The sequence below is a fragment of the Eubalaena glacialis genome, chromosome 3 (assembly GCF_028564815.1).
Source record: "Eubalaena glacialis isolate mEubGla1 chromosome 3, mEubGla1.1.hap2.+ XY, whole genome shotgun sequence".
NCBI classification, from domain to species: Eukaryota; Metazoa; Chordata; class Mammalia; order Artiodactyla; family Balaenidae; genus Eubalaena; species Eubalaena glacialis.
This window is the reverse complement of record NC_083718.1, coordinates 126,423,141-126,450,302: the sequence shown is the minus strand read 5'-3', so window position 1 is coordinate 126,450,302 and position 27,162 is coordinate 126,423,141. Positions and strand designations below refer to the sequence as shown.

The 27,162-nt window shown below is 39.2% G+C and overlaps 2 protein-coding genes across 2 annotated transcripts in view; one reads left to right on the top strand and one right to left on the bottom strand.

The window, feature by feature from the left end:
• PTGFR (prostaglandin F receptor) overlaps positions 1 to 27,162 on the top strand; it is a 61,962-nt gene that overhangs the window by 21,260 nt on the left and 13,540 nt on the right. The window lies entirely within an intron of this gene.
• LOC133088458 (WD repeat-containing protein 48-like) lies at positions 20,167 to 22,109 on the bottom strand. The gene is given in 2 exon segments (XM_061186418.1): positions 20,167 to 22,090; positions 22,092 to 22,109. Coding segments are annotated over 2 exon segments (1,866 nt in total). The 3' UTR covers positions 20,167 to 20,242.

Sequence of the window (27,162 nt, the reverse complement as noted above, 5' to 3'; positions counted from 1 at the left end):
CCAGACGTGCAGGCTCAGTAATTGTGGCACACGGGCTTAGTTGCTCCGCAGCACGTGGGATCTTCCCAAACCAGGGCTCGAACCCGTGTCCCCTGCATTGGCAGGCAGATTCTCAACCACTGCGCCACCAGGGAAGCCCAGTCTTGATACCTTTGATGGTCATTTTCAGACCTACTAGACCTTTCTTAGTGATATGAATGAATCATTGGTGCAATCTGGCAACAAACTGCCTTCAGTTTGGGATCAATCATGATTCAAGTATACAGAGGGTGTCTCTATTGCCTTCCTTGAATGTGTTTATAAAGTGAAAACAACTTGACCTCTTTGGTTATCTGTTTTAAATATAGTAGTGTATACATGTCAATCCCAAACTCCCAATCTATCAATCCCCCCACCCCGCCCCCCCAGTAACCATAAGTCCGTTCCCTAAGTCTGTGAGTCTGTTTCTGTTTTGTAAAGTGGATCTTTGCATTTCCTCAGTTTTAAATATTTTATGGCTTTGTGCAATGCCAACTATTGTTAGTTAGGCACCACTGATGTTGTGATAGTGAACTAGCTGCACAAATAATATTTCAAAATTTATCCAAAGATGGAAAGGAATAAGTGCAAAATTCTGAGATAGTATTTTTTAGAAGTCATTTCTTGACATTTCTAAAACAACTCTATGTTAAGAGGAGAAACAAACTATCTGTTGGGGAGACCAGGATTGTGACTAAAAAAAAAAACAAACCACCAATTTGACCTCTTAAGCTGCTTTTTATGTTAAATTTACTTACCAGTCTGGTGGATTTTGTAAAAGTACTTATTTAGTATGTTGACATGCTTTAATTACTATCTTTTGATTGCCTCTGGGGTCTGAAAATCAAGCTCCAAGGATTTTTACCCTGGTCGTTTCATAATTTGAAGGCAGGTAATGGCAAGGTCCCCAGCATTTGCATTCTCTGAAGACTGAGTTCATGTGGGGAGATGTAATTTGAGCTACACGTTTTTACTCTGTCCCCTCAGGCAGGATAGGATGGTCAGCCTGCTGGTCACGTGCAGGCCACATGGGCTGGTTTTGATTTCTTTTTTGTTTTTTGGCTGAGCTGTGCAGCTTGTGGGATCTTAGTTCCCCAACCAGGGATTGAACCTGGGCCACCGCAATGAAAGTGCTGAGTGCTAATCACTGGACCGCCAGGGAATTTCCTGGTTTTGCTTTCTTACTTTCCCATTTGCCATCCCTGTAGACATGTCCTTCTCCCTTCTATGCCAGTTCTGTTTTTTGTTTCATGCATTTTTTAAGTAAGCCAGCTTGCCTTGTTGATCTTATTGCACTCTCTTACCTTTCTTTGTAAGTACAGGAAAAAATAATTAATTGAGAGAAATTCTTCAAAGAAAGTGGAAGGCTGAAGTTTGTTCTTCCCAGCCAATTCAGGGAGAGAAATATAATAATTACTTAATTAATAATTATAAGTCGTGAAGCTCTTCTTCACCTGGCATATACCTGTATGGCTGAACTACTTCTTTATTGCCCGTGCCATTCTAATTGATTGGTACCAATGTTCTAAACATTTTGAATATCACCACTGATATGGTATATTTTTATTAGCAAAGTAATATGTGTTCATTAAATATGGTTTGGAAAATACAGAAAAAGAAGAATTGAAAAATGTAAGCCCCTTTAAAGGGCTTGTTTATTTCTTGATTAAGTAAATTCCTAGATAGTTTATAATTTCTATGCTATTTTGAATTTTTTTTTTTTTCTTATACTCTGTGGTTGCTAATGTTAGTGAGGAGAAGTGTTTTTAATTTTTCTGAGTTGGTCATGTATTCAGCAACTTGCTGAACTCTTTTATTGGTTTCAGTCATTTATTGATTCTAATCATTTCTAGACAACAAAGGTTGATCCCTTTTCTTCTAATTCTTATATACCTCATTTTTAAAATAGCATTGGCCAGGAATTATAATACTAAGTTAGGCAATGGTAGTAATAATAGATGTTCTTATCTTGTTCCAGATCTTAAAATGCATCTATATTTTCTCCATCAAGTATAATGCTGTTGTAGGTTTTTAATACACAAATTTTAGTTTCCTAATTCTAAGTCCCTCATAAGTACTGTATTAGTTTTCTATTGCTAGATAACAAAGCCCTACAAACTTAGCAGCGTGAAATCGCCCACTTTATTATCTCACAGTTCTGTAGGTCCAAAGTCTGGGTGGGTTCCACTGAGTTCTCTGCTCAGGGAATTGAAATCAAGGTAAGAGTGAGGTTGGGCTCCAACCTAGAGGCTTGGGGGAAGAATTCTCTGCAAAGCTGATTAGGTTGTTGTCAGAATCCAGTTCCTTGCAGCTATAGATCTGAGGTCCCCATTTCCTGGCTGGCTGTCAGCTGGGGGCTGCTCTCTGGTCCTAGAGGCAGCTGAACTCCCTTCTCATGTGGTCCCCTCCATCAACAAAGCAGAAATGGTGTACTGAATCCTCCTTACACCTGGAATCTTCGCTGGCTTCTTGCGCTACCTGCTGAAGAAAATTCTCTGCTTTTAGAAGAGCGCCTGTGGTTAGATTAGGTCCACCTGTGATAGTTGCACTGTGTTAAGGTCCACTGTGCCTTTTAATATAACATAATCATGGGAGACATATCTCATTGTGTTCAGGGATTGGGTTGGGACATCTTTAGGGAGTCATTCTATTGTAAAAATTTTGCTTATGACAGGTACATACCCAACCTCTCTTAAGTACTGTTGATATTCTTCCAGGCTTTTCTCAAAGCATATACACAGGTATTAGAGAGGCTGTATTAAGGGTGTGATTTTGGGAGCCAGATTATCTTTACTAACCATTTGACCTTGGGCACGTTAATTAACTTTGTCTCTTTTTCCTTATAATTAAAATGGGAATATTAGTAGTACCTATTTCAGAAGGTATGTAGTAATTATGCAATAAGTTTCAGCTATTATAATTATTATAGTAATCAAACTAAAATGCTACTATTTTGTAATCTTCTTTATATTCTTAACTACAATATAAATGTTTTATCTTATCTGTAAGCATTCTAAGGCAACATCATTTTAATGGCTACAAACTGTTCCATTGTGTAGGTATCCTGTAACATATTTTACAAATCCCTGCTTATTGGAGGCTGCTTCTGCTTTTCTGTTTTATAAACAACATTGAGGTGTGCATCCTGTGGATTTTTGCACACTAATTCTATTTACTTCCTTAGAATAAATTCATAGACATGGAATTGATAGTTTCAAGGGAAAATATCTTGTGAAATGTATGAGGTATTTTGCCAAGTTGTCCTACAGAAAGACTGAACTAGTTTGTACATTTCCCTCTCCTTTCTCCCAGAAGTCTGACTTACTTTTTAAAAAACTTAAAATTATGGAATAATATCTTTAGGGAGTGAGCCCAGGGTGGTCAGTACCTTGAAACAGTGGAAGGAGGAGAATTAGTACAATTCAGAACTCATGGGGAAGTGGTCAGGAATAGAAGTCTGTGTTGGAGAATAGCATCTGAGGAAAAGGAGAATGTGAAAGACAAGTATAAGTACCTTTGGACTACCTAGGAAATTGGGAATCTAGGGGTCAGAACCCTACATAGCTTTCAGATATGACATGAAGTTCCATTTAGAAAATAACTCTTCTTTTGTGTGTGTGAGGATTACTAACATTGCAACAGAATTTTATTTTAGTTAATTTTTTTGTGTCAATGGCACAATATTTTAAACAAGCTTATATAGTAAGTAGATTCTACATTGTTATGTGAGCTGTATTCTGTGCTCTAAAAAGTAACTGATAAATGAATGCTATTTCAAAAGTTTGTAAATCAGGGACTGTCTATGGTTCATTGTTTAAAGAAGTGATCCAGAGGGTTTTTAAAGTACTCAGGTCACTCATTAGTTCAAATGTTGTCCTGATACCCTCCTAACTCTTGGGAACTGTATTCCTAGCATGTATAAAAGTGGCCTCCAATTCAGCAAAGATATCAATACCAGATTTCTGGAAACAAAATCTCAACAGCTCTTTGGAACACAAAGATCTGGTTGTAATTGATAGCATAAAACAGTGTATGGATTCCTTAATCTTGATGGTGCCTTTCAGGCAGCTGGTGTAGTAGCTTATTGAGTATAATCATCTGTTCATTGAAAAAGAATGATATAACTTGATGAGGGCACTTGTTAGAGGCTGGTGAAACCTTCTCCATCCCTGTACTTGCCCTCTTCAACCTCCACACTCAGCATACTCAGCAACTGCACATACCCAGGCTTGATGAGTTAGTTTACCCCAGAAGGTATTAGAGCCAGTTTACTCCATCTGACTCCAACAGAATGAGGAAGAGAGTAAATACATGCTATCTACAGTATTACTGCATTTTAATTAGTTCTTGAAGTGACTCCAGAACCAGAAAATCCTAATAATATCAACAATAATAATGACATCTTTAATAATTATGCTAATGCTCATAAGCAAATACTAGATGTAACTTTTTAGGAATTTATTATGTACCTGACGTAATACTGTTTAAATATTTTATTTAACCTTATTCACTTATAAACTTGTTTTTATTATTCCCATTTTACTGATGAGGAAAGTAAAGCACAGAGAGATTAAGGAAGTTGCCCAAGGCTACATTGCTAGTAAGAAATAGAACTATGTTTTAAACCCAAGACTCTGACTCTAAAACCTATATTCCTTAAAAAAAAAAACAACAAAAACAAACCAAAAAAACTATACAAGCTTTTTTTTTTTTTTTTTTTTTAGTTTAGATTTACTAAATAGTTGCAAAGATGTTAAGGAGAGTTTCTATCTATCTATCTGTCTATCTATCTATCTATCTATCTATCTATCTATCTATCTATCTATCTATCTATCCCTTCACCCAGCTTCCCCTAATGTTAACATCTTGCTTTACCATAGAACAATTATCAAAACTAAGAAAATCACATTGGTACAAGATAATTAACTTAAATATAGACTCTATTTGGATCACTAGTTTTTCTACTATGTCCTTTTTCTGTTCCAGGGTCCAATCCAAGATCCAGCATTACATTGTTGTGACTCCTTAGTCATGTCTCCTTAGTCTCTGTGACAATTTCTTAGTCTTTCCTTGTCTTTTTTGACCTTGACACTTTTGATATATTCTTGTCTTTATTTTGTAGGATGCCCCTCAATTTGGCTTTGCCTTTGGATAGTAAACTGATAGTCTTAATTGCTAGGCCTCTTAACAAAGACTGAATTCATTTTTTTGTATAATTAATTTATACTTGTGTGTTTGTTTTGGTGGACTGTATCCCTTTTCATCCCTGGAATCCTGAGAAGCTACCCAAGGATTACATAGTGGCAACATGCCTCCCACTGTTTCTTATAGAACTGGAGAACTCCATGCTGGAAGGGCTCCTGCAGCCAGAAATCTCTTACTTGTTTTCCCCCCAGACAGTGCCTCAGTGACTCAGTGGGCTGGAGGTCTGTGAGGGATCTCAAATGTGCTTACACGATCAAGTGGGTGCCTGATTCCTTTACTATCTGGCTCAAATTCCTTCATGGCCCTCACTTGAGCCAGGAATTACAGAACTGAGTTTTAACTGTTCAGACAAGGAATTGGTTATACCTTCTTTATCATAAGACTTCTATAATAGGGGCTGAACAATACTAAGTTAGAGTGTATCTGGCCATCTTCACAGTTTTGGCAAAACCATTGTGGTTGCTGAGGCATGTAGAAAGAAAAGCAACAAGATAAGGAAGCATTTCTATTGAGAGCTTCAAGCAAGTTGGCAAGGTCATGTCCCATGTATGCCTTAGGGAAGGTTTGTTTTTTTTTTTCTTTCTGTTTTTTGTTTTGTTTTGCTTAAAACCCTTTAATGACTTGTCAGGCCTACAGAATAACGGCCGAATTCCTTAGTCAGCCAGAAAAGACCCACCCACGATATCCCCAGCTTTCTTCTCTGTGCTCTCTCTCTAGACCTTGATCACAGGACTTTATACAGCTGTGTTTATTTTTTAATGAAGGATGAAGTTCTCCTCACGAGAAAAGAGGGGCTTAATAATTAATCTTGACATCTCTAAGTACCTAGTACTGATTTATAATAGATGCTTTATAAATGCTTATGAAATGAGTGAATTTCTGCATTGGCTACCTCTTTTGTTAGGTAAGTCAGCAGAAATGTAAAGAAGACATGAAAAGGGCTACTTTAATGATCATAGAAGAAAGGCAAAACATGTGATTGTATCCTGCATGCTATTTTTTGCTCTCTCTCTCACTGGCAAGACAACTAGACTAAAATAGATCTGTCTCAGTAACTGAATATGTTTTGCCACAAGGAGCTTGGGAATCACAGTATGATTTGAGTTGTTGCAGATCTAGTCCCAGCTCTGACACTAAATAGCTATTGGGCAAATCACTTATCTCCTTGGCCTCAGTTATTTTCTTCCCTGTGAAATGAACAATTTAAGCTACATGATTTTTAAGGTTCTTTCCAATTCTAACCTTTTATACTTTTCTATAATAAAGTATTTGTCTTATGTCAATCAGAAGGGGATCATAATAACTTTATCTAAAGCTCTATACTTTGAACAAATGCAAGAATTTTTTTTGCTACTAGTTATGCCTAGGGTATCCACCATGGCTTAATTGAAAAGTTCATGTATATCCTCCGACTGCTTTTTAATGGTATGAAAATGGTATCCCAATCACCAGTTCCAACATGTAAGATCAATATCAGGATGCCTAAAATGAAGCAGTCCAGGGCTATTATAATATTTCCAGCCTTACTTAACCTTTATCACACTTACGTGCTTGAAGATGTAACAAGGGACCTGCAATGCAATTCTGATGCTGACTGGCCAGAGTTATTTCAGATTTTGCAGATTAAGGGCACAGTCCCCTGCAAGACTGCCCTTACTTCAGACACTAACTGCAAGCTTGGGGATTCTCAGGCCACCTGCATTTCTGACCAACTGGAAATAAAGTCAGGCGTTCCTACTACCTCCTCAGGTTAGATAATTCTCTAGAATGACTCATAGAACTCAGGAAAGTGTTACGTTTAATGTTTTACTGTAGAGGATATAAATCAGGCTAGCCAAAGGAAGAGACCCATAGGGCAAGATCAGGGAGGGTCCTAAACACCAAGCTTACATGTCTTCAGGATGTTTCACCCTCCCAATACATCAAGGTGCAGCACCAACCAGGAAAGCTCACCCAAGCTTTTGATGTCCAGAGGTTTTATTGGATTTCATTACCTAGTAATGATTGATTGAATCATTGACCCTGTCAATCTCCAGGAGGTCAGGCTGATCTCATGTGGTTCAAAGCTCCAACCCACTAATTACATGAGTGGTCCGGCATGGCCTGACCCCATCCTGAGGTTATTTATATTTATGGGTCCACCATGAGTCACTTCATTAGCATAAACGCAGGCCTGATTCCAGGGGCCCATCATGAATAATAAAGACACATCTATCATTTGGGAAATTCTAAGGGCTTAGAGGCTCCTGCCCAGGAACCAGGGGACAATGGCCACCCAAATTCTTTTTTATATTACAGGACCAAAGGTGGTATTACAATATTTTGTTTGCTGTTTTGAAATCTTAGAAACTGTTTCAATTCACTAGTTATAAATTGTAAGCAATCTTCTGAAATTAGTGATAGGCTTATGTAATAAATCTACATAATGATCGCACCAAGGAGTACTATTGTTGATTTTGGTCTATTACTGAGACTTATTTATATTAGATTGGCAATATGCCTTTAAAAGCAAAAACATACAAACAAAAAATCCCAGGTCCTGCCCCATACTGCAAGAACTGTACACAATTTAAATTATTCACTGGAACTAAAAACTTATTGCTAGATCTTTATTTCAAAGTGGTGTCCTATTCAGTGATAAACAACTGAAGACAGCCAATACATTTTTCCGAGAGGCTGCTGAAGTGTAGGGTTGACGTAGCATCAAGTTTAACACCACACTGAGAGTGGAGAAGGCAGGAACATTCCTGAACCTCCATTATAGGCATGATTCATTTCTATAGATAGTCTTAAATGAGGTGACTGAATCCTGCTAGGCATGCCTTAGTGCTCTTGCCTTTTGCTTTGTTTGACGTCATTTGTCAGCAAGGAATGATGGAAATGTGTGGTATGAGTGGACAGAGTAGAGGTAGCCTAGATAGCGCTAACATCCAGTTTGCCACAGACATCCAGGGTCCCAAACAGTTTCACCTATAGGTCCTCCTGAACACTGAGGGGCACGACAAGAACACCAGTGATTTTATTGGAATGAAGCCAGGTCACCAGCATTTTCGTATACTCTTTATGATGTAGATCCTCATTTGGGACAAATAGAAAGAATGGGGTCACCACCTATGTCATTCTTTGGCAAGCTACCAGTGAGGCAGTAAGCAATACCTCAATCAGTAGCATGGCAAGGAAGTGCTCATAACAAACACCGTGATTCGTGAGAGTAATGTGAGTGAAGTGTCTTTGGCGGAGCAAACGTTTGGGGTCAGTAGTGAGTCGAGATGTTTCATGGATGGGATGCAGTCACCCATTAAAAGGGATAGAATGCACTTGTGCTCATTGTAGAGATAACCAGGACTTACCCACAAAATAGGTGGAGGACTCAATCTGATTCATAAAATGCAGATCTCACAAGGCCGTGTAGCTCTTGTTAAGGATTAATGATAGCATGGCTCATGTTTCTTTTCTAGTAAAACACTTTGGCAAATTCTCAAAGTCTTCTTCTTATACTTTACCACAAGCCATACACTTCAGCCACAAAGGCAGCTGATATAATTCATATTATCAACTATGAATTTTTAGGTAAGATAAAGTGCTTTATAAAAGACAGAAATGTTGCAGTCAGTACTTTTTTTTTTTTTACATCTTTATTGGAGCATAATTGCTTTACAATGGTGTGATAGTTTCTGCTTTATAACAAAGTGAATCAGCTATACATATACATATATCCCCATATCTCCTGCCTCTTGCTCTCCCTCCCACCCTCCCTATCCCACCCCTATAGGTGGTCACAAAGCACCAAGAGGATCCCCCTGTGCTATGCGGCTGCTTCCCACTAGCTATCTACTTTACATTTGGTAGTGTATATATATCCATGCCACTCTTGCATACTTCATGCTGTATGACAGACTTTAGGTCCATCCACCTCACTACAAATAACTCAATTTCCTTTCTTTTTATGGCTGAGTAATATTCCATTGTATATATGTGCCACATCTTCTTTATCCATTCATCTGTTGATGGACACTTAGGTTGCTTCCATGTTCTGGCTATTGTAAATAGAGCTGCAATGAATATTGTGGTACATGACTCTTTTTGAATTATGGTTTTCTCAGGGTATATGCCCAGTAGTGGGATTTCTGGGTCGTATGGTAGTTCTATTTTTAGTTTTTTAAGGAACCTCCATACTGTTCTCCATAGTGGCTATATCAATTTACATTCCCACCAACAGTGCAAGAGTGTTCCCTTTTCTCCACACCCTCTCCAGCATTTATTGTTTCTAGATTTTTTGATGATGGCCATTCTGACCGGTGTGAGATGATATCTCATTGTAGTTTTGATTTGCATTTCTCTAATGATTAATGGTGTTGAGCATTCTTTCATGTGTCTGTTGGCAATCTGTATATCTTCTTTGGAGAAATGTCTATTTAGGTCTTCTGCCCATTTTTGGATTGGGTTGTTCGTTTTTTTGTTATTGAGCTGCATGAGCTGCTTGTAAATCTTGGAGATTTATCCTTTGTCAGTTGCTTCATTTGCAAATATTTTCTCCCATTCTGAGGGTTGTCTTTTGGTCTTGTTTATGGTTTCCTTTGCTGTGCAAAAGCTTTTAAGTTTCATTAGGTCCCATTTGTTTATTTGTGTTTTTATTTCCATTTCTCTAGGAGCTGGGTCAAAAAGAATCTTGCTGTGATTTATGTCATAGAGTGTTCTGCCTATGTTTTCCTCTAAGAGTTTGATAGTGTCTGGCCTTACACTTAGGTCTTTAATCCATTTTGAGTTTGTTTTTGTGTATGGTGTCAGGGAGTGTTCTAATTTCATACTTTTACATGTATCTGTCCAATTTTCCCAGCACCACTTATTGAAGAGGCTGTCCTTTCTCCACTGTATATGCTTGCCTCCTTTATCAAAGATAAGGTGACCATATGTGTGTGGGTTTATCTCTGGGCTTTCTATCCTGTTCCATTGATCTATATTTCTGTTTTTGTGCCAGTACCAAACTGTCTTGATTACTGTAGCTTTGTAATATAGTCTGAAGTCAGGGAGCCTGATTCCTCCAGCTCCATTTTTCGTTCTCAAGATTGCTTTGGCTATTCGGGGTCTTTTGTGTTTCCATACAAATTGTGAAATTTTTTGTTCTAGTTCTGTGAAAAATGCCAGTGGTAGTTTGATAGGGATTGCATTGAATCTGTAGATTGCTTTGGGTAGTAGAGTCATTTTCACAATGTTGATTCTTCCAATCCAAGAACATGGTATATCTCTCCATCTATTTGTATCATATTTAATTTCTTTCATCAGTGTCTTATAATTTTCTGCATACAGGTCTTTTGTCTCCTTAGGTAGGTTTATTCCTAGATATTTTATTCTTTTTGTTGCAGTGGTAAACGGGAGTGTTTTCTTAATTTCACTTTCAGATTTTTCGTCATTAGTGTATAGAAATGCAAGAGATTTCTGTGCATTAATTTTGTATCCTGCTACTTTACCAAATTCATTGATTAGCTCTAGTAGTTTTCTGGTAGCATCTTTAGGATTCTCTATGTAGAGTATCATGTCATCTGCAAACAGTGACAGCTTTACTTCTTCTTTTCCGATTTGGATTCCTTTTATTTCTTTTTCTTCTCTGATTGCTGTGGCTAACACTTCCAAAACTATGTTGAATAATAGTGGTGAGAGTGGGCAACCTTGTCTTGTTCCTGATCTTAGTGGAAATGGTTTCAGTTTTTCACCATTGAGGACAATATTGGCTGTGGATTTGTCATATATGGCCTTTATTATGTTGAGGAAAGTTCCCTCTATGCCTACCTTCTGCAGGGTTTTGATCATAAATGGTTGTTGAATTTTGTCGAAAGCTTTCTCTGCATCTGTTGAGATGATCATATGGTTTTTCTCCTTCAATTTGTTAATATGGTGTATCACGTTGATTGATTTGCGTATATTGAAGAATCCTTGCATTCCTGGGATAAACCCCACTTGATCATGGTGTATGATCCTTTTAATGTGCTGTTGGATTCTGTTTGCTAGTATTTTGTTGAGGATTTTTGCATCTGTGTTCATCAGTGATATTGGCCTGTAGTTTTCTTTCTTTGTGACATCTTTGTCTGGTATTGGTATCAGGGTGATGGTGGCCTCATAGAATGAGTTGGGGAGTGTTCCTCCCTCTGCAATATTTTGGAAGAGTTTGAGAAGGATAGGTGTTAGCTCTTCTCTAAATGTTTGATAGAATTCGCCTGTGAAGCCATCTGGTCCCGGGCTTCTGTTTGTTGGAAGATTTTTAATCACAGTTTCAATTTCAGTGCTTGTGATTGATCTGTTCATATTTTCTAATTCTTCCTGGTTCAGTCTCGGAAAGTTGTGCATTTCTAAGAATTTGTCCATTTCTTCCAGGTTGTCCATTTTATTGGCATAGAGTTGCTTGTAGTAATTTCTCATGATCCTTTGTATTTCTGCAGTGTCAGTTGTTACTTCTCCTTTTTCATTTCTAATTCTATTGATTTGAGTCTTCTCCCTTTTTTTCTTGATGAGTCTGGCTAATGGTTTATCAATTTTGTTTATCTTCTCAAAGAACCAGCTTTTAGTTTTATTGATCTTTGCTATCGTTTCCTTCATTTCTTTTTCATTTATTTCTGATCTGATCTGTATGATTTCTCTCCTTCTACTAACTTTGGGGGTTTTTTGTTCTTCTTTCTCTAATTGCTTTAGGTGTAAGGTTAGGTTGTTTATTTGAGATGTTTCTTGTTTCTTAAGGTAGGACTGTATTGCTATAAACTTCCTTCTTAAAACTGCTTTTGCTGCATCCCATAGGTTTTGGGTCGTCGTGTTTTCATTGTCATTTGTTTCTAGGTATTTTTTGATTTCCCCTTTGATTTCTTCAGTGATCTCTTGGTTATTAAGTAGTGTATTGTTTAGCCTCCACGTGTTTGTATTTTTTACAGATTTTTTCCTGTAATTGATATCTAGTCTCATAGTGTTGTGGTCAGAAAAGATACTTGATATGATTTCAATTTTCTTAAATTTACCAAGGCTTGGTTTGTGCCCCAGTATATGATCTATCCTGGAGAATGTTCCATGAGCACTTGAGACGAATGTGTATTCTGTTGTTTTTGGATGGAATGTCCTATATATATCAATTAAGTCCATCTTGTTTAATGCATCATTTAAAGCTTGTGTTTCCTTATTTATTTTCATTTTGGATGATCTGTCCATTGGTGAAAGTGGGGTGTTAAAAGTCCCCTACTCTGATTGTGTTCCTGTCAATTTCCCATTTTATGGCTGTTAGTATTTGCCTTATGTATTGAGGTGCTCCTATGTTGGGTGCATAAATATTTACAATTGTTATACCTTCCTCTTGGATCGATCCCTTGATCATTATATAGTGTCCTTCTTTGTCTCTTGTAATAGTCTTTATTTTAAAGTCTATTTTGTCCGATATGAGAATTGCTACTCCAGCTTTCTTTTGATTTCCATTTGCATGGAATATCTTTTTCCATCCCCTCACTTTCAGTCTGTATGTGTCTCTAGGTCTGAAGTGGGTCTCTTGTAGACAGCATATATATGGGTCTTGTTTTTGTATCCATTCAGCCAGTCTATGTCTTTTGGTGGGAGCATTTAATCCATTTACATTTAAGGTAATTATCGATATGTATGTTCCTATTCCCATTTTCTTAAATGTTTTGGGTTTGTTATTGTAGGTGTTTTCCTTCTCTTGTGTTTCTTGCCTAGAGAAGTTCCTTTAGCATTTGTTGTAAAGCTGGTTTGGTGGTGCTGAATTCTCTTAGCTTTTGCTAGTCTGTAAAGGTTTTAATTTCTCCATCAAATCTGAATGAGATCCTTGCTGGGTAGATTAATCTTGGTTGTAGGTTTTTCTCCTTCATCACTTTAAGTATATCCTGCCACTCCCTTCTGGCTTGCAGAGTTTCTGCTGAAAGATCAGCTGTTAACCTTATGGGGATTCCCTTGTGTGTTATTTGTTGTTTTTCCCTTGCTGTTTTTAATATGTTTTCTTTATATTTAATTTTTGACAGTTTGATTAATATGTGTCTTGGCGTGTTTCTCCTTGGATTTATCCTGTATGGGACTCTCTGTGCTTCCAGGACTTGATTAACTATTTCCTTTCCCATATTAGGGAAGTTTTCAACTATAATCTCTTCAAATATTTTCTCAGTCCCTTTCTTTTTCTCTTCTTCTTCTGGGACCCCTATGATTCGAATGTTGGTACGTTTCATGTTGTCCCAGAGGTCTCTGAGACTGTCCTCAGTTCTTTTCATTCTTTTTTCTTTATCCTGCTCTGCAGTAGTTATTTCCACCATTTTATCTTCCAGGTCACTTTTCCATTCTTCTGCCTCAGTTATTCTGCTATTGATCCCATCTAGAGTATTTTTAATTTCATTTATTGTGTTTTTCATCGTTGCTTGGTTCCTCTTTAGTTCTTCTACATCCTTGTTAATGTTTCTTGCATTTTGTCTATTCTATTTCCAAGATTTTGGATCATCCTTACTATCATTATTCTGAATTCTTTTTCAGGTAGACTACCTATTTCCTCTTCATTTGTTAGGTCTGGTGTGTTTTGACCCTGCTCCTTCATCTGCTGTGTGTTTTTCTGTCATCTCATTTTGCTTACCTTTCTGGGTTTGGGGTCTCCTTTTCACAGGCTGCAGGTTCGTAGTTCCCATTGTTTTTGGTATCTGTCCCCAGTGGCTAAGGTTGGTTCAGTGGGTTGTGTAGGTTTCCTGGTGGAGGGAACTAGTGCCTGTGTTCTGGTGGATGAGGCTGGATCTTGTCTTTCTGGTGGGCACGTCCACGTCTGGTGGTGTATTTTGGTGTGTCTGTGGCCTTATTATAATTTTAGGCAGCCTCTCTCCTAATGGATGGGGCTGTGTTCCTGTTTTGCTAGTTGTTTGGCATAGGGTGTCCAGCACTGTAGCTTGCTGGTCGTTGAGTGAAGCTGGGTCTTGATGTTGAGATGGAGATCTCTGAGAGATTTTCGCCGTTTGGTATTATGTGGAGCTGGGAGGTCTCTTGTGGACCAGTGTCCTGAAGTTGGCTCTCCCACCTCAGAGGCACAGCCCTGATGCCTGGCTGGAGCACCAAGAGCCTTTCATCCACACGGCTGTGAGAAGCTCTTTTGCATGTGACTCAGGATATTCAAGGATACTCAAAGCATCGTTTTAGACCTTGGAAGATTCTTGAGGGCTGGATTTGGTTCTATGTCTGTTTCAATCACCCATAGAGCGTATGAGGTTTGTCTTTGGCGGCCACTAGACGAGTAGACTTCCGTTCCCGCCAACAGAAGCTTAGGCCTTTATAAAGAGGCCTTAATGGGGTTGCGTCACCTGTCTGTCCAGTGCAGACGCCTCAACCTGTTTGTAGATTTTTTGATGATGGCCATTCTGACCGGTGTGAGATGATACCTCATTGTAGTTTTGATTTGCATTTCTATAACGATTAGTGATGTTGAGCACTCTTTCATGTGTTTGTTGGCAATCTGTATATCTCCTTTGGAGTAATGTATATTTAGGTCTTCTGCCCACTTTTGGATTGGGTTTTTTGTTTTTTTGATATTGAGCTGCATGAGGTCCTTATAAATTTTGGAGATTAATCCTTTGTCAGTTGCTTCATTTGCAAATATTTTCTCCCATTCTGAGGGTTGTCTTTTCATCTTATTTATAGTTTCCTTTGCTGTGCAAAAGCTTTTAAGTTTCATTAGGTCCCATTTTTTTATTTTTATTTTTATTTCCATTACTCTAGGAGATGAGTCAAAAAGGATCTTGCTGTGATTTATGTCATAGAGTGTTCTGCCTATGTTTTCCTCTAAGAGTTTGATAGTGTCTGGCCTTATATTTAGGTCTTTCATCCATTTTGAGTTTATTTTTGTGTATGGGGTTAGGGAGTGTTCTAATTTCATTCTTTTACATGTAGCTGCCCAGTTTTCCTAGCACCACTTATTGAAGAGGCTGTCTTTTCTCTATTGTATATTTTTGACTCCTTCATCAAAAATAAGGTGACCGTATGTGCATGGGTTTATCTCTGGGCTTTCTACCCTGTACCATTGATCTATATTTCTGTTTTTGTGCCAGTACCATACTGTCTTGATTACTGTAACATTGTAGTATAGTCTGAAGACAGGGAGCCTGAATCCTCCAGCTCCTTTTTTCTTTCTCAAGATTGCTTTGGCTATTCAGGGTCTTTTGTGTTTCCATACAAATTGTGAAATTTTTTGTTGTAGTCTGTGAAAAATGCCATTGGTAGTTTGATAGGGATAGCATTGAATCTGTAGATTGCTTTGGGTAGTATAGTCAGTTTCACAATGTTGATTCCTCCAATCCAAGAACATGGTATATCTCTCCATCTGTTTGTATCATCTTTAATTTCTTTCATCAGTGTCTTATAGTTTTCTGCATACAGGTCTTCTGTCTCCTTAGGTAGGTTTATTCCTAGGTATTGTATTCTTTTTGTTGCAATGGTAAATGGGAGTGTTTCCTTAATTTCTCTTTCAGATTTTTCATCATTAGTGTATAGGAATGCAAGAGATTTCAGCGCATTAATTTTGGATCCTGCTACTTTACCAAATTCATTGATTAGCTCTAGTAGTTTTCTGGTAGCATCTTTAGGATTCTCTATGTATAGTATCATGTCATCTGCAAACAGTGGCAGCTTTACTTCTTCTTTTCCGATTTGGATTCCTTTTATTTCTTTTTCTTTTCTGATTGCTGTGGCTAAAACTTCCAAAACTATGTTGAATAATAGTGGTGAGAGTGGACAACCTTGTCTTGTTCCTGATCTTAGTGGAAATGCTTTCAGTTTTTTACCAATGACAATGATGTTGGCTGTGGGTTTGTCATTTATGGCCTTTATTATGTTGAGGTAAGTTCCCTCAATGCCTACTTTCTGGAAGATTTTTATCATAAATGGGTGTTGAATTTTGTCAAAAGCTTTTTCTGCATCTATTGAGATGATCATACGGTTTTTCTCCTTCAATTTGTTTATATGGTTTATCTCATTGATTGATTTGCATATATTGAAGAATCCTTGCATTCCTGAGAAAAACCCCACTTGTTCATGGTGGTGTATGATCCTTTTAATGTGCTGTTGGATTTTGTTTGCTAGCATTTTGTTGAGGATTTTTGCATCTATGTTCATCAGTGATATTGGCCTGTAGTTTTCTTTCTTTGTGACATCTTTGTCTGGGTTTGGTATCAGGGTGATGGTGGCCTCATAGAATGAGTTTGGGAGTGTTCCTCTGCTATATTTTGGAAGAGTTTCAGAAGGATAGGTATTAGCTCTTCTCTAAAGTTTGATAGAATTCGCCTGTGAAGCCATCTGGTCCTGGGCTTCTGTTTGTTCAAAGATTTTTAATCATACTCTCAATTTCAGTGCTTGTGATTGGTCTGTTTATACTTTCTATTTCTTCCTGGTTCAGTCTTGGAAGGTCATGCTTTTCTAAGAAATTGTCCATTTCTTCCAGGTTGTCCATTTCTTCCAGGTTGTCCATTTTATTAGCATAGAGTTGCTTCTAGTAGTCTCTTAGGATGCTTTGTATTTCTGCAGTGTCTGTTGTAACTTCTCCTTTTTCATTTCTAATTTTATTGATTTGAGTCCTCTCCCTCTTTTTCTTGATGAGTCTGGCTAATGGTTTATCAATTTTGTTTATCTTCTCAAAGAACCAGCTTTTAGTTTTATTGATCTTTGCTATTGTTTCCTTCATTTCTTTTTCATTTATTTCTGATTTAATCTTTATGATTTCTTCCCATCTGCTAACTTTGGGGGTTTTTTGTTCTTCTTTCTCCAATTGCTTTAGGTGTAAGGTTAGGCTGTTTATTTGAGATGTTTCTTGTTTCTTGAGGTAGGAATGTTTTACTGTAAACTTCTCTCTTAGAACTGCTTTTGCTGCATCCCATAGGTTATGGGTCGTCGTGTTTTCATTGTCATTTGTTTCTAGGTATTTCTTGAATTCCTCTTTGATTTTTTCAGTGATCTCTTGGTTATTAAGTAGTGTATAGTTTAGGCTCCACGTGTTTGTATTTTTTACAGTTTTTTTCCTGTAATTGATATGTAGTCTCATAGCGTTGTTGTCGGAAAAGATACTTGATATGATTTCAATTTTCTTAAATTTACCAACGCTTGATTTGTGACCCAAGATATGATTTATCCTGGAGAGTGTTCTATGAGCACTTGAGAAGAACGTGTATTCTGTTGTTTTTGGATGGAATGTCCTATAAATATCAATTAAGTCCATCTTGTTTAATGTGTCATTTAAAGCTTGTGTTTCCTTATTTATATTCATTTTGGATGATCTGTCCATTGGTGAAATTGGGGTGTTAAATTCCCCCACTATGATTGTGTTACTGTCGATTTCCCCTTTTATGGCTCTTAACATTTGCCTCATATATTGAGGTGCTCCTATGTTGGCTGCATAAATATTTACAGTTGTTATATGTTTTTCTTGGATCGATCCCTTGATCATTATGTAGTGTCCTTCTTTGTCTCTTGTAATAGTCTTTGTTTTAAAGTCTATTTTGTCTGATATAAGAATTGGTACTCCAGCATTCTTTTGATTTACATTTGCATGGAATATCTTTTTCCATCCCCTCACTTTCAGTCTGTACGTGTCCCTAGGTTTGAAGTGGGTCTCTTGTTGACAGCATATATACGGGTCTTGTTTTTGTATCCATTCAGCCAGTCTGTGTCTTTTGGTTGGAGCATTTAATCCATTTACATGTAAGGTATTTATCGATATGTATGTTCCTATTACCATTTTCTTAATTGTTTTGGGTATGTTATTGTAGGTCTTTTCCTTTTCTTATGTTTCCTGCCTAGAGAAGTTCCTTTAGCATTTGTTGTAAAGCCAGTTTGGTGGTGCTGAATTCTCTTAGCTTTTGCTTCTCTGTAAAGGTTTTAATTTCTCCATTGAATCTGAATGAGATCCTTGCTGGGTAGAGTAATCTTGGTTGTAGGTTTTTCCCTTTCATCACTTTAAATATGTCCTGCCACTCCCTTCTGGCTTGCAGAGTTTCTGCTGAAAGGTCAGCTGTTAACCTTATGGAGATTCCCTTGTATGTTATTTGTTGTTTTTCCCTTGCTGCTTTTAATATTTCTTTGTATTGATTTTTTTTTTTTTATTGTAACTAAAGCCTTTATTCTATACAACTGTGAAATACAGATTTTTACCCTTTTGGCATTGCAGACTGTCAAGATTTTCTGGAAACTATTACTGGTTTGACTGGAACAACAAAAAAAACCACAACCATGCTGGGGGTGAGATCTATGACGGGAAGGGAGCACAGCCGCCCCTCGAGGCTCGGCACACAGGACAGCATGGCCCAGCGAGGCCCATTCCTTCAGCCCAAGGGCCCCTCGTGCAAACACAACTGAGGGCTGGTAAATGAGTTTTTTTTTTTTTTTTTTTTTTTTGCCATTAATTCACAACTATTGCTAAAAAATGTGGACCAAAAGCGCACTGTTGTATTCAACAGATAGAAAGGATTTTTAAAAACAGCCGGTTGCTCTCTGCATAAGGGAGACAGGCTCACTGGAGATGTGGAGTGTCTTTGCGCACTTCTTCAAAGTGTGGCGGCAGTGACCAGCCCACTTTCCAAAGGAGGCTGACCAGCAGTGAGGAAACCCTGTCTCTACGGTTGTGCTGGTCAGAATATCTCAGATAGTGAGGTCTGGACTCAGGCCACCAGCTGCCTCCAGCTGAACCTGTGAAGGCGTAGAAAAGAAAAAACCTTCCCCACCCCCTCCCCAGTCCCTGCTGTTGTGGGGACGGGCCACGCTGGGGAGGCAGCTGGACTGGAATAAACTGCCCTCTGAAGGCACTTGTGCTTCTGGCTTCAGCCAGGAGGCTTGTCTTACGTAGTTTTATGGAGGTGGACCATTGTTCTATTCCAAATACAAATGACCTTGGAGAGAATCCAAAGTATTTTTTTCTGCCAAAAGTTGAAGTATTTATCCCCAATAAGTTATATTCTGTACAAGATCCAAATGATTCTATGAAAGCTTTAGATTGTTAGAAAGAAAATAAATCTGGATACAGGTACAACAACAACAAAAATCTGCATATAAAACTGGAAAAAACAAACATGTATACTTCCAGGACGTGAATATCAAATTAACTCACTATGATACCCTTTTACTCTGACACGATAAATATTAGGTAGCATTTAAATGAAGTTAAAATCTCATCACAGTCTTAAGTTTTGATGGTGTCACGCTGCTCACCCAGAGCAAGAACCTGTGGTGTCACCTGGCTTTGCCCATAAATAAAACGACGCAGTGGAGGAAGGAGTAAGAGAGCTGCACCTCCTTGTGGCCGCCACCCAGTCCAGGCACTATGGGGGTATCACCGCTGGGCACAGGCTGGGTGTACTCTAGGCTGGCAGTCCCAGTGCTGTGATCCAGCACCTGGAATTTCAACAGATCTTCCTACAAGAACACATCTGAGATGCAATATTAAAAACAAGCCCAACAATAATCATTTATTATGAAATGGGCTGGCTCTCGAATTGTGCAGCAGCAAATTCCTATTAAAAGTAACTGTCTTAAATGGTGAAAACAACTTGTTTTTTTTTAATGACAAACTTGGAAAAAGCCTTCATAGGTACTGCATGAATGGAATGTACTCTTAGCAAAGCTCAAGAGTGTGGGTTTGGAGTTGAAACACAGTGACAGATGTGGCCCTACCAATGGGTTTCTAACAAGTGCTAACAGATCAAGATAGGGTCCTTTGAAACAAAACGAGGAAGCAAAGTCTGCGCTGGCCTGTCGTTAGTTCTCTGTACACCTCGCAAGACACAGTCTGCTCGGGGCTCTTCTGCTCTGGCACTCTGCCTTCCTGGGGACAGCTTAATCTACACATGGAGACTGGTTTCTATATTACATCTCGATTAGTCACTTCAATTGAAAGAGAATCTCAGTCCATACCAAATTGGCCGTTAGAAGTCTTGTTCCCCTTGGGGCTCAGTGGGATTCCTAGGACTACTCTTGGGGCCATAGAGGAAGGTCAGTAAATGAATACCCAGGACCGTTCACCCACCCTTCACGTGGACTTCTGACAGTAATGGAGGGTGAGGTCACCACCACTCTTCCATATGAAGTGTTTCACTGTTCGAAGGTCCATATTTGGATCCAAAACCTGGTCCTGGCACAAAAGTTCAATTTTCTCCTCTGCCAACACAGAAATATCCTCTTCTTTTTCCTGTTCTCCTGGTTTTTCATTATTAGAAGAGCTAGTGGTTTGAGACTCATTATCCAAGTTGATGATTTTCTCATAGACGTGTTCCATTACTTTCCGGACTTGAAGCATGTCACTAGCAGAGAGTCTATCTTTTTTTAAGGTTTTTGCTCCTGAAGATGCATGAGGTTGGAGGTAGAAAGGAATTTTGTTGAATTTGGGCATATTTTTATCCACAGTGATGTCAATTACCCATTGTGGCACTGTCTCATTCAGAAGCATAGACTCAGTCTCACCCCCCGAGTCTCGGCAGAGCAGCCTGAACAAGGTGCGACCTCCAGCTTCACCAAAGATCACAGGAGTGTGTGGGGGCACCTGGAAATAGCCATTTCCCTTCTGTACTCGGTTCTCCTGCTCCCCATTTACATGGTTTACTTCATTTTCTTCTTCATCTATTAGATTCACATGTGTCCTAGGCCAATATTCTAGGAGGGCCTGGAGTAAAAGTCCTCCTAAGTTCAATTTTGGATCTGACCCATCAGGGCTGCTAAAGCCAGCATCTTTTGCAGAAACCCAAGCAGCAAAACAGTCACTCTCATCCAAAGTAATTGTCAACATCCCTGTTTTTAAGTCTACTGAGAACCAATTTGGTACATATACCATCTTAAATCTTTTCTTAATTTCATCTTCAAAATCCACTTTGCCCAGATCTTCAACTTTACATGCCTTTAATACATCCCAATATGCCACATTATTATTGGTATCTTTGGTTAATATATGTCTCTTATCATTAAGAATGTGACACTGAATAATACTAGCACCCCCTTTAATAACCTCGTCAGGTTGTGTACAAAGGGGTGTTATAGGATTTGTACAGTCATTGTCATAATCTCCAGAGGCTCTAAAATTATGAATTCCTTTCAATGTCCATTTATTTACTGTAGACTTCGTTGTTGCAACCCAGATTGCAGGAGGGGGATCAGCTGATCTGTCAAGCTCCATCTTGAGAACTGGTGCTTTTTCTTCACAAATTAGCACCCGAATGTCAGGGTTTCTTAGGTCTGTACAATAAATCTTCCTGTCCCTTCCTCCAGAGTACACATGTGTGAAGGTGTCATTGACCTGTAGAGCCCAAACACCTTCATCATGCACTCGGTACGTTGCTATACATCTCTGCTGGCCAAGGGACCAAAGGCGAATTGTCCCATCAGAACTGCCGGAAAGGCACTGTGTGCCATCTCTGTTCAACAGCAATGCTTTAACATTATCCGTGTGCCCTTTAAGCTTCATTAGTTTTGCACATGTTCTTGGATCCCATACTCTTAAAACCGTCTCAGTGGACCCTGATACAATGATTGTTCCCAGTTGATTCATTGCCAGGCTATAAATGGAATCTTTGTTCCCACTTAAAGAAGAAGTTGTGACAGTGTTATTTGAGGCAGTCAATGCTGTTAGAGTATTCACATCCCAAAGGAATATTTGTCGGTCCAACCCAGCCGATGCTACCAGTTCTTTATCCTTGGCATATGCTAAGGCTTTTACATAATCCTTATGTGTCCTTAATGTTGACATGCAAAATCCCTTATGTGCATTCCATACTTTTACTGTTGTATCAGAAGAAGCAGATATTAATGTTTTCCCATTACAACAGAGTACAATGTCATTTACCCAATCGGTATGGTGTTCCATAGATGCTATATATGGATCTTGCTTGTGCTGATTGACACTCCATATTCTTATGATGGTGTCTCGACCTGCACTTTCCTCCGCCCTGCCGTGTTCTGCCGGTGATGGGCCGCCATCTTGCATCTGTATTTAATTTTTCATAATTTAATTATTATGTGTCTTGGCATGTTTCTTCTTGGATTTATCCTGTATGGGGCTCTCTGCACTTCCTGGACTTAACTATTTCCTTTCCCACATTAGGGAAGTTTTCAACTATAATCCCTTCAAATATTTTCTCAGTCCCTTTCTTTTTGTCTTCTTCTGGGACCCCTATAATTCGAATGTTGGTGCATTTAATGTTGTCCCAGAGGTCTCTGAGACTGTCCTCAATTCTTTTCATTCTTTTTTCTTTAGTCTGCCCTGAAGTAATTATTTCCACTATTTTATCTTCCAGGTCTCTTGTCCCTTTTTCTGCCTCAGTTATTCTGCTATTGATTCCTTCTAGAGAAATTTATTTTCATTTATTGTGTTGTTCATCATTGTTTGTTTGCTGTTTAGTTCTTCTATGTCCTTGTTAAACATTTCTTGTGTTTTCTCCTTTCTATTTCCATGATTTTGGATCATCTTTACTATCATTACTCTGAATTCTTTTTCAGGTAGACTGTCTATTACCTTTCATTTGTTTGGTCTGGTGGGTTTTTACTTTGCTCCTTCATCTGCTGCATATCTCTTTGTCTTCTCATTTTGTTTAACTTACTGTGTTTGGTGTCTCCTTTTCACAGGCTGCAGGTTCGTAGTTCCCATTGTTTTTGGTGTCTGCCCCTAGTGGCTAAGGTTGGTTCAGTGGGTTGTGTAGGCTTCCTGGTAGAGGGGACTGGTGCCTGTGTTCTGGTGGATGAGGCTGGATCTTGTCTTTCTGGTGGGCAGGATCGTGTCTGGTGGTGTGTTTTGGGTTGTCTGTGACCTTATTATGATTTTAGGCAGCCTCTCTGCTGATGGGTGGGGTTGTGTTCCTCTCTTGCTAGTTGTTCAGCATAGGGTGTCCAGCACTGGAGCTTGCTGGTCGTTGAGTGGAGCTGGATCTTCGTGTTGAGATGGAGATCTCTGGGACAGCTTTTGCTGTTTGATATTATGTGGAGCTGGGAGGTCTCTGGTGGACCAATGTCCTGAACTTGGCTCTCCCACCTCAGAGGCACAGGCCTGACACCCGGTTGGAGCACTAAGACCCTGTCATTCACATTGCTCAGAAAAAAAGGGAGAAAGAAAGAAAGAAAGGAAGAAAGGAAGGAAGGAAGGAAGGGAGGAAGGGAGGAAGGAAGAAAAAATAATTAAAATAAAAAATAAAATATAATTAAAAATTAAAAAAAATAAAAAGTAATAAAAAAAAAAGAAAGAAGAGAGCAACCAAACCAAAAAACAAATCCACCAATGATAACAAGCGCTAAAAACTATACTAAAAAAAAAATAATAAAAAAGGACAGACACAACCCTAGGACAAATGGTAAAAGCGAAGCTATACAGACAAAATCACACAAAGCAGCATACACATACACGCTCACAAAAAGAGAAAAAGGAAAAATATATATCGTTGCTCCCAAAGTCCACTGTCTCAATTTTGGGATGATTCGTTGTCTATTCAGGTATTCCACAGATGCAGGGTACAAGAAGTTGATTGTGGAGATTAAATCCGCTGCTCCTGAGGCTGCTGGGAGAGATTTCCCTTTCTCTTCTTTGTTCGCACAGCTCCCGGGGTTCAGCTTTGGATTTGGACCCGCCTGTGCATATAGGTTGCCTGAGGGCGTCTGTTCTTTGCTCAGACAGGACGGGGTTAAAGGAGCAGCTGATTCGGGGGCTCTGGCTCGCTCAGGCCGGGGGGAGGGAGGGGGACGGATGCGGGGCGAGCCTGCGGTGACAGAGGCTGGCGTGACGTTGCACCAGCCTGAGGCGCGCCGTGTGTTCTCCCGGGGAAGTTGTCCCTGGATCACGGGAGCCTGGCTGTGGCGAGTTGCACCGGCTCCCGGGAGGGGAGGTGTGGATAGTGACCTGTGCTCGCACACAGGCTTCTTGGTGGCGGCAGCAGTAGCCTTAGCGTCTCATGCCCGTCTCTGGGGTCCGCGCTGATAGCCGCGGCTCGCGCCTGTCTCTGGAGCTCCTTTAAGCGGCGCTCTTAATCCCCTCTCTTCGTGCACCAGGAAACAAAGAGGGAAGAAAAAGTCTCTTGCTTCTTCGGCAGGTCCGCATTTTTTCCCGGACACCCTCCCGGCTAGCTGTGGTGCACTGGTCCCTCAGGCTGTGTTCACCCAGCCAACCCCAGTCCTCTCCCTGGGATCCGACCTCCGAAGCCCGAGCCTCAGCTCCCAGCCCCCGCCTGTCCCGGTGGGTGAGCAGACAAGCCTCTCGGGCTGGTGAGTGCTGGTTGGCACCGAGCCTCTGTGCGGGAATCTCTCCGCTTTGCCCTCTGCACCCCTGTTGCTGCGCTCTCCTCCGTGGCTCCGAAGCTCCCCCCTCTGCCACCCGCAGTCTCCGCCCGCGAAGGGGCTTCTAGTGTGTGGAAACCTTTCCTCCTTCACAGCTCCCTCCCACTGGTGCAGGTCCCGTCCCTATTCTTTTGTCTCTGTTCTTTCTTTTTTCTTTTGCCCTACCCAGGTACGTGGGGGAGTTTCTTGCCTTTCGGGAGGTCTGAGGTCTTCTGCCAGCGTTCAGTAGGTGTTCTGTAGGAGTTGTTCCACATGTAGATGTACTTCTGATGTATTTGTGGGGAGGAAGGTGATCTCCACATCTTACTCCTCTGCCATCTTGAAGGTCCCCCAGTCAGTACTTTATTTCAGAAAGAACATCAACTCAACCTAATAACTGTATATACTGCATTGTAGAGTTTTTGTTTTTATTTAAAAGTTGAATTTTTATGACTTTTAAAAAAGCTATGGGATTAAAGGTTTAAATGGTATAAATGCAGTAATTTTTCATATTGTCATAAAATGGTTTAGTTTTTAGACGATGATTGCTGGCCTCTGAGTCTTAACTGTATCTTAAACTAACCAAAGAATTTATTGTAATTTTTGATGATGATGATGATGATGCTAATACACCAGTAAATGACAGCTTTTCTGAGGTCTTAAGGAAGTGATGATTAATGGAGTGCAAAAATGTCATTTTAATTTCATTCCCAAAATCATGCCAAAGAGACACATCAATGACATGCTTATGCCAAACTTTTAAGGTCTAAGTTTACCACTTCAAATAACTGAGTCTCTTACCTAAAATAAAATAAAATAAAATAATAAAATAAATTTTAAAAGATCCCCTTTCCCCAAACCCTACAACCCATTAATTCTGCTTCTATTGGATGTTGAACATAAAAGTATCATGAACTTGATGAATGTTGGCTATTCATTTATTTATGATATGATGTGGCCATTGCAGCAAATTGGGATGGTTTTCTGCATTACTGAGAAGACTGTATACCAATTCACAGTTAGGCACTCACTATGTGCCCAGCGCATTGTAAAATAAGAGTCATGGTTTGTGGCCTCCATGGACCATAAAATTTCTTCTCATTCATTCTTTCATTTGGTATTTATTGAGCACCTGTTGTGTACTGCACACTGAACAAGGCACTTGGGATAAAGGAGTCCACAAGACAAAGTCTTATTCTTGATAGAATTTACTGTTTAGTGGAGCCATGATATGTGCTTCTGAAACAGTTGAAAATTGGGTAATACATAACAAAGTGTGATGAGAAAGAACCATGTGGAGTATAATGATTGCACTAGATTGTTTCATAGAGGAAACAGATCTGGAACAGAGCTTTATGGCTAAGTGTTGAAAATCACATGGGAGAGAGTGCATTTGTTTGGATTTAGGCCAGTAGACTGTTGTCTAGAGAATGCTAGTGTATACACTGACTTACAACTAAGGAAGACAAATTTCAGTTTGCTACTTAGATACCCCAAAGAAAAATTAAAAGTGTAACTACATCACTCCAGAGAATTAAGTTCAGAAAGTAAAAAAAGAAATCTCATTGATTAACGAGTTGTCTTATCTTGGTGACCAAACAACCAGATTGACTCAAGTGCTGCCATGAAATGGAATTATTTTTAATTAAATTGACTGGATAATCTGCAAGGTCTGATTTTTTTTTTTCCTGGCCAGAAGTATATGTTGATTTCATTTTGAACTATACTCATATTATGCTTTAGATTTAAATAGACATTGGTTATAATCCTGACCCAGACTCTACCTAGTTATGTGTTCTGTGTCTCAATTTGTTCATCTGAAAAGAGTATGTAACAAACTTACCCATAAGGTTGCTGAGAGCCTTTGCATTTGGTCTGTGGGCTTAGGTTGCCTTTTTCAATGACTGATTTTCTCTTAAAAATGGTGGATGTTTTTTCTCTTTAAAGGGACACTCATTTCATTAAAAATTCCCATTACATAATAAATTATTGTGCTAGAGCCTAGAGAAGGCTTTAGAAAATCTTTCCGAACTTCTGTAGTAATAAACCGACTTTGCCTGTAGGAAATTTCTCTTTGGAAAAACATAATGTGTTTCAGGGCAGATGTTTTACTGAAACACCTTAACATCCGTCCTGAAACACCTTACTGCTACAGTCTGCTTTTGCTATTAAAACAGTGTTGCTACTAAGTGTCCATCGACAGATGAATGGATAAAGAAGATGTGGCACATATACACAATGGAATATTACTCAGCCATAAAAAGAAACGAAATTGAGTTATTTGTAGTGAGTGAATGGACTAGAGTCTGTCAAACAGAGCAAGTAAGTCAGAAAGAGAAAAACAAATACCGTATGCTAACACATATATATGGAATCTAAAAAAAAAAAAAGGTTCTGAAGAACCTAGGGGCAGGACAGGAATAAAGACACAGACGTATAGAATGGAGTTGAGGACACGAGGAGTGGGAAGGGTAATCTGGGACGAAGTGAGAGAGTGGCATGGACATATATACACTACCAAATGTAAAATAGACAGGTAGTGGGAAGCAGCCACATAGCACAGGGAGATCGGTGCTTTGTGACCACCTAGAGGGGTGGAATAGGGAGGATGGGAGAGAGATGCAAGAGGGAGGAGATATGGGGATATATGTATATGTATAGCTG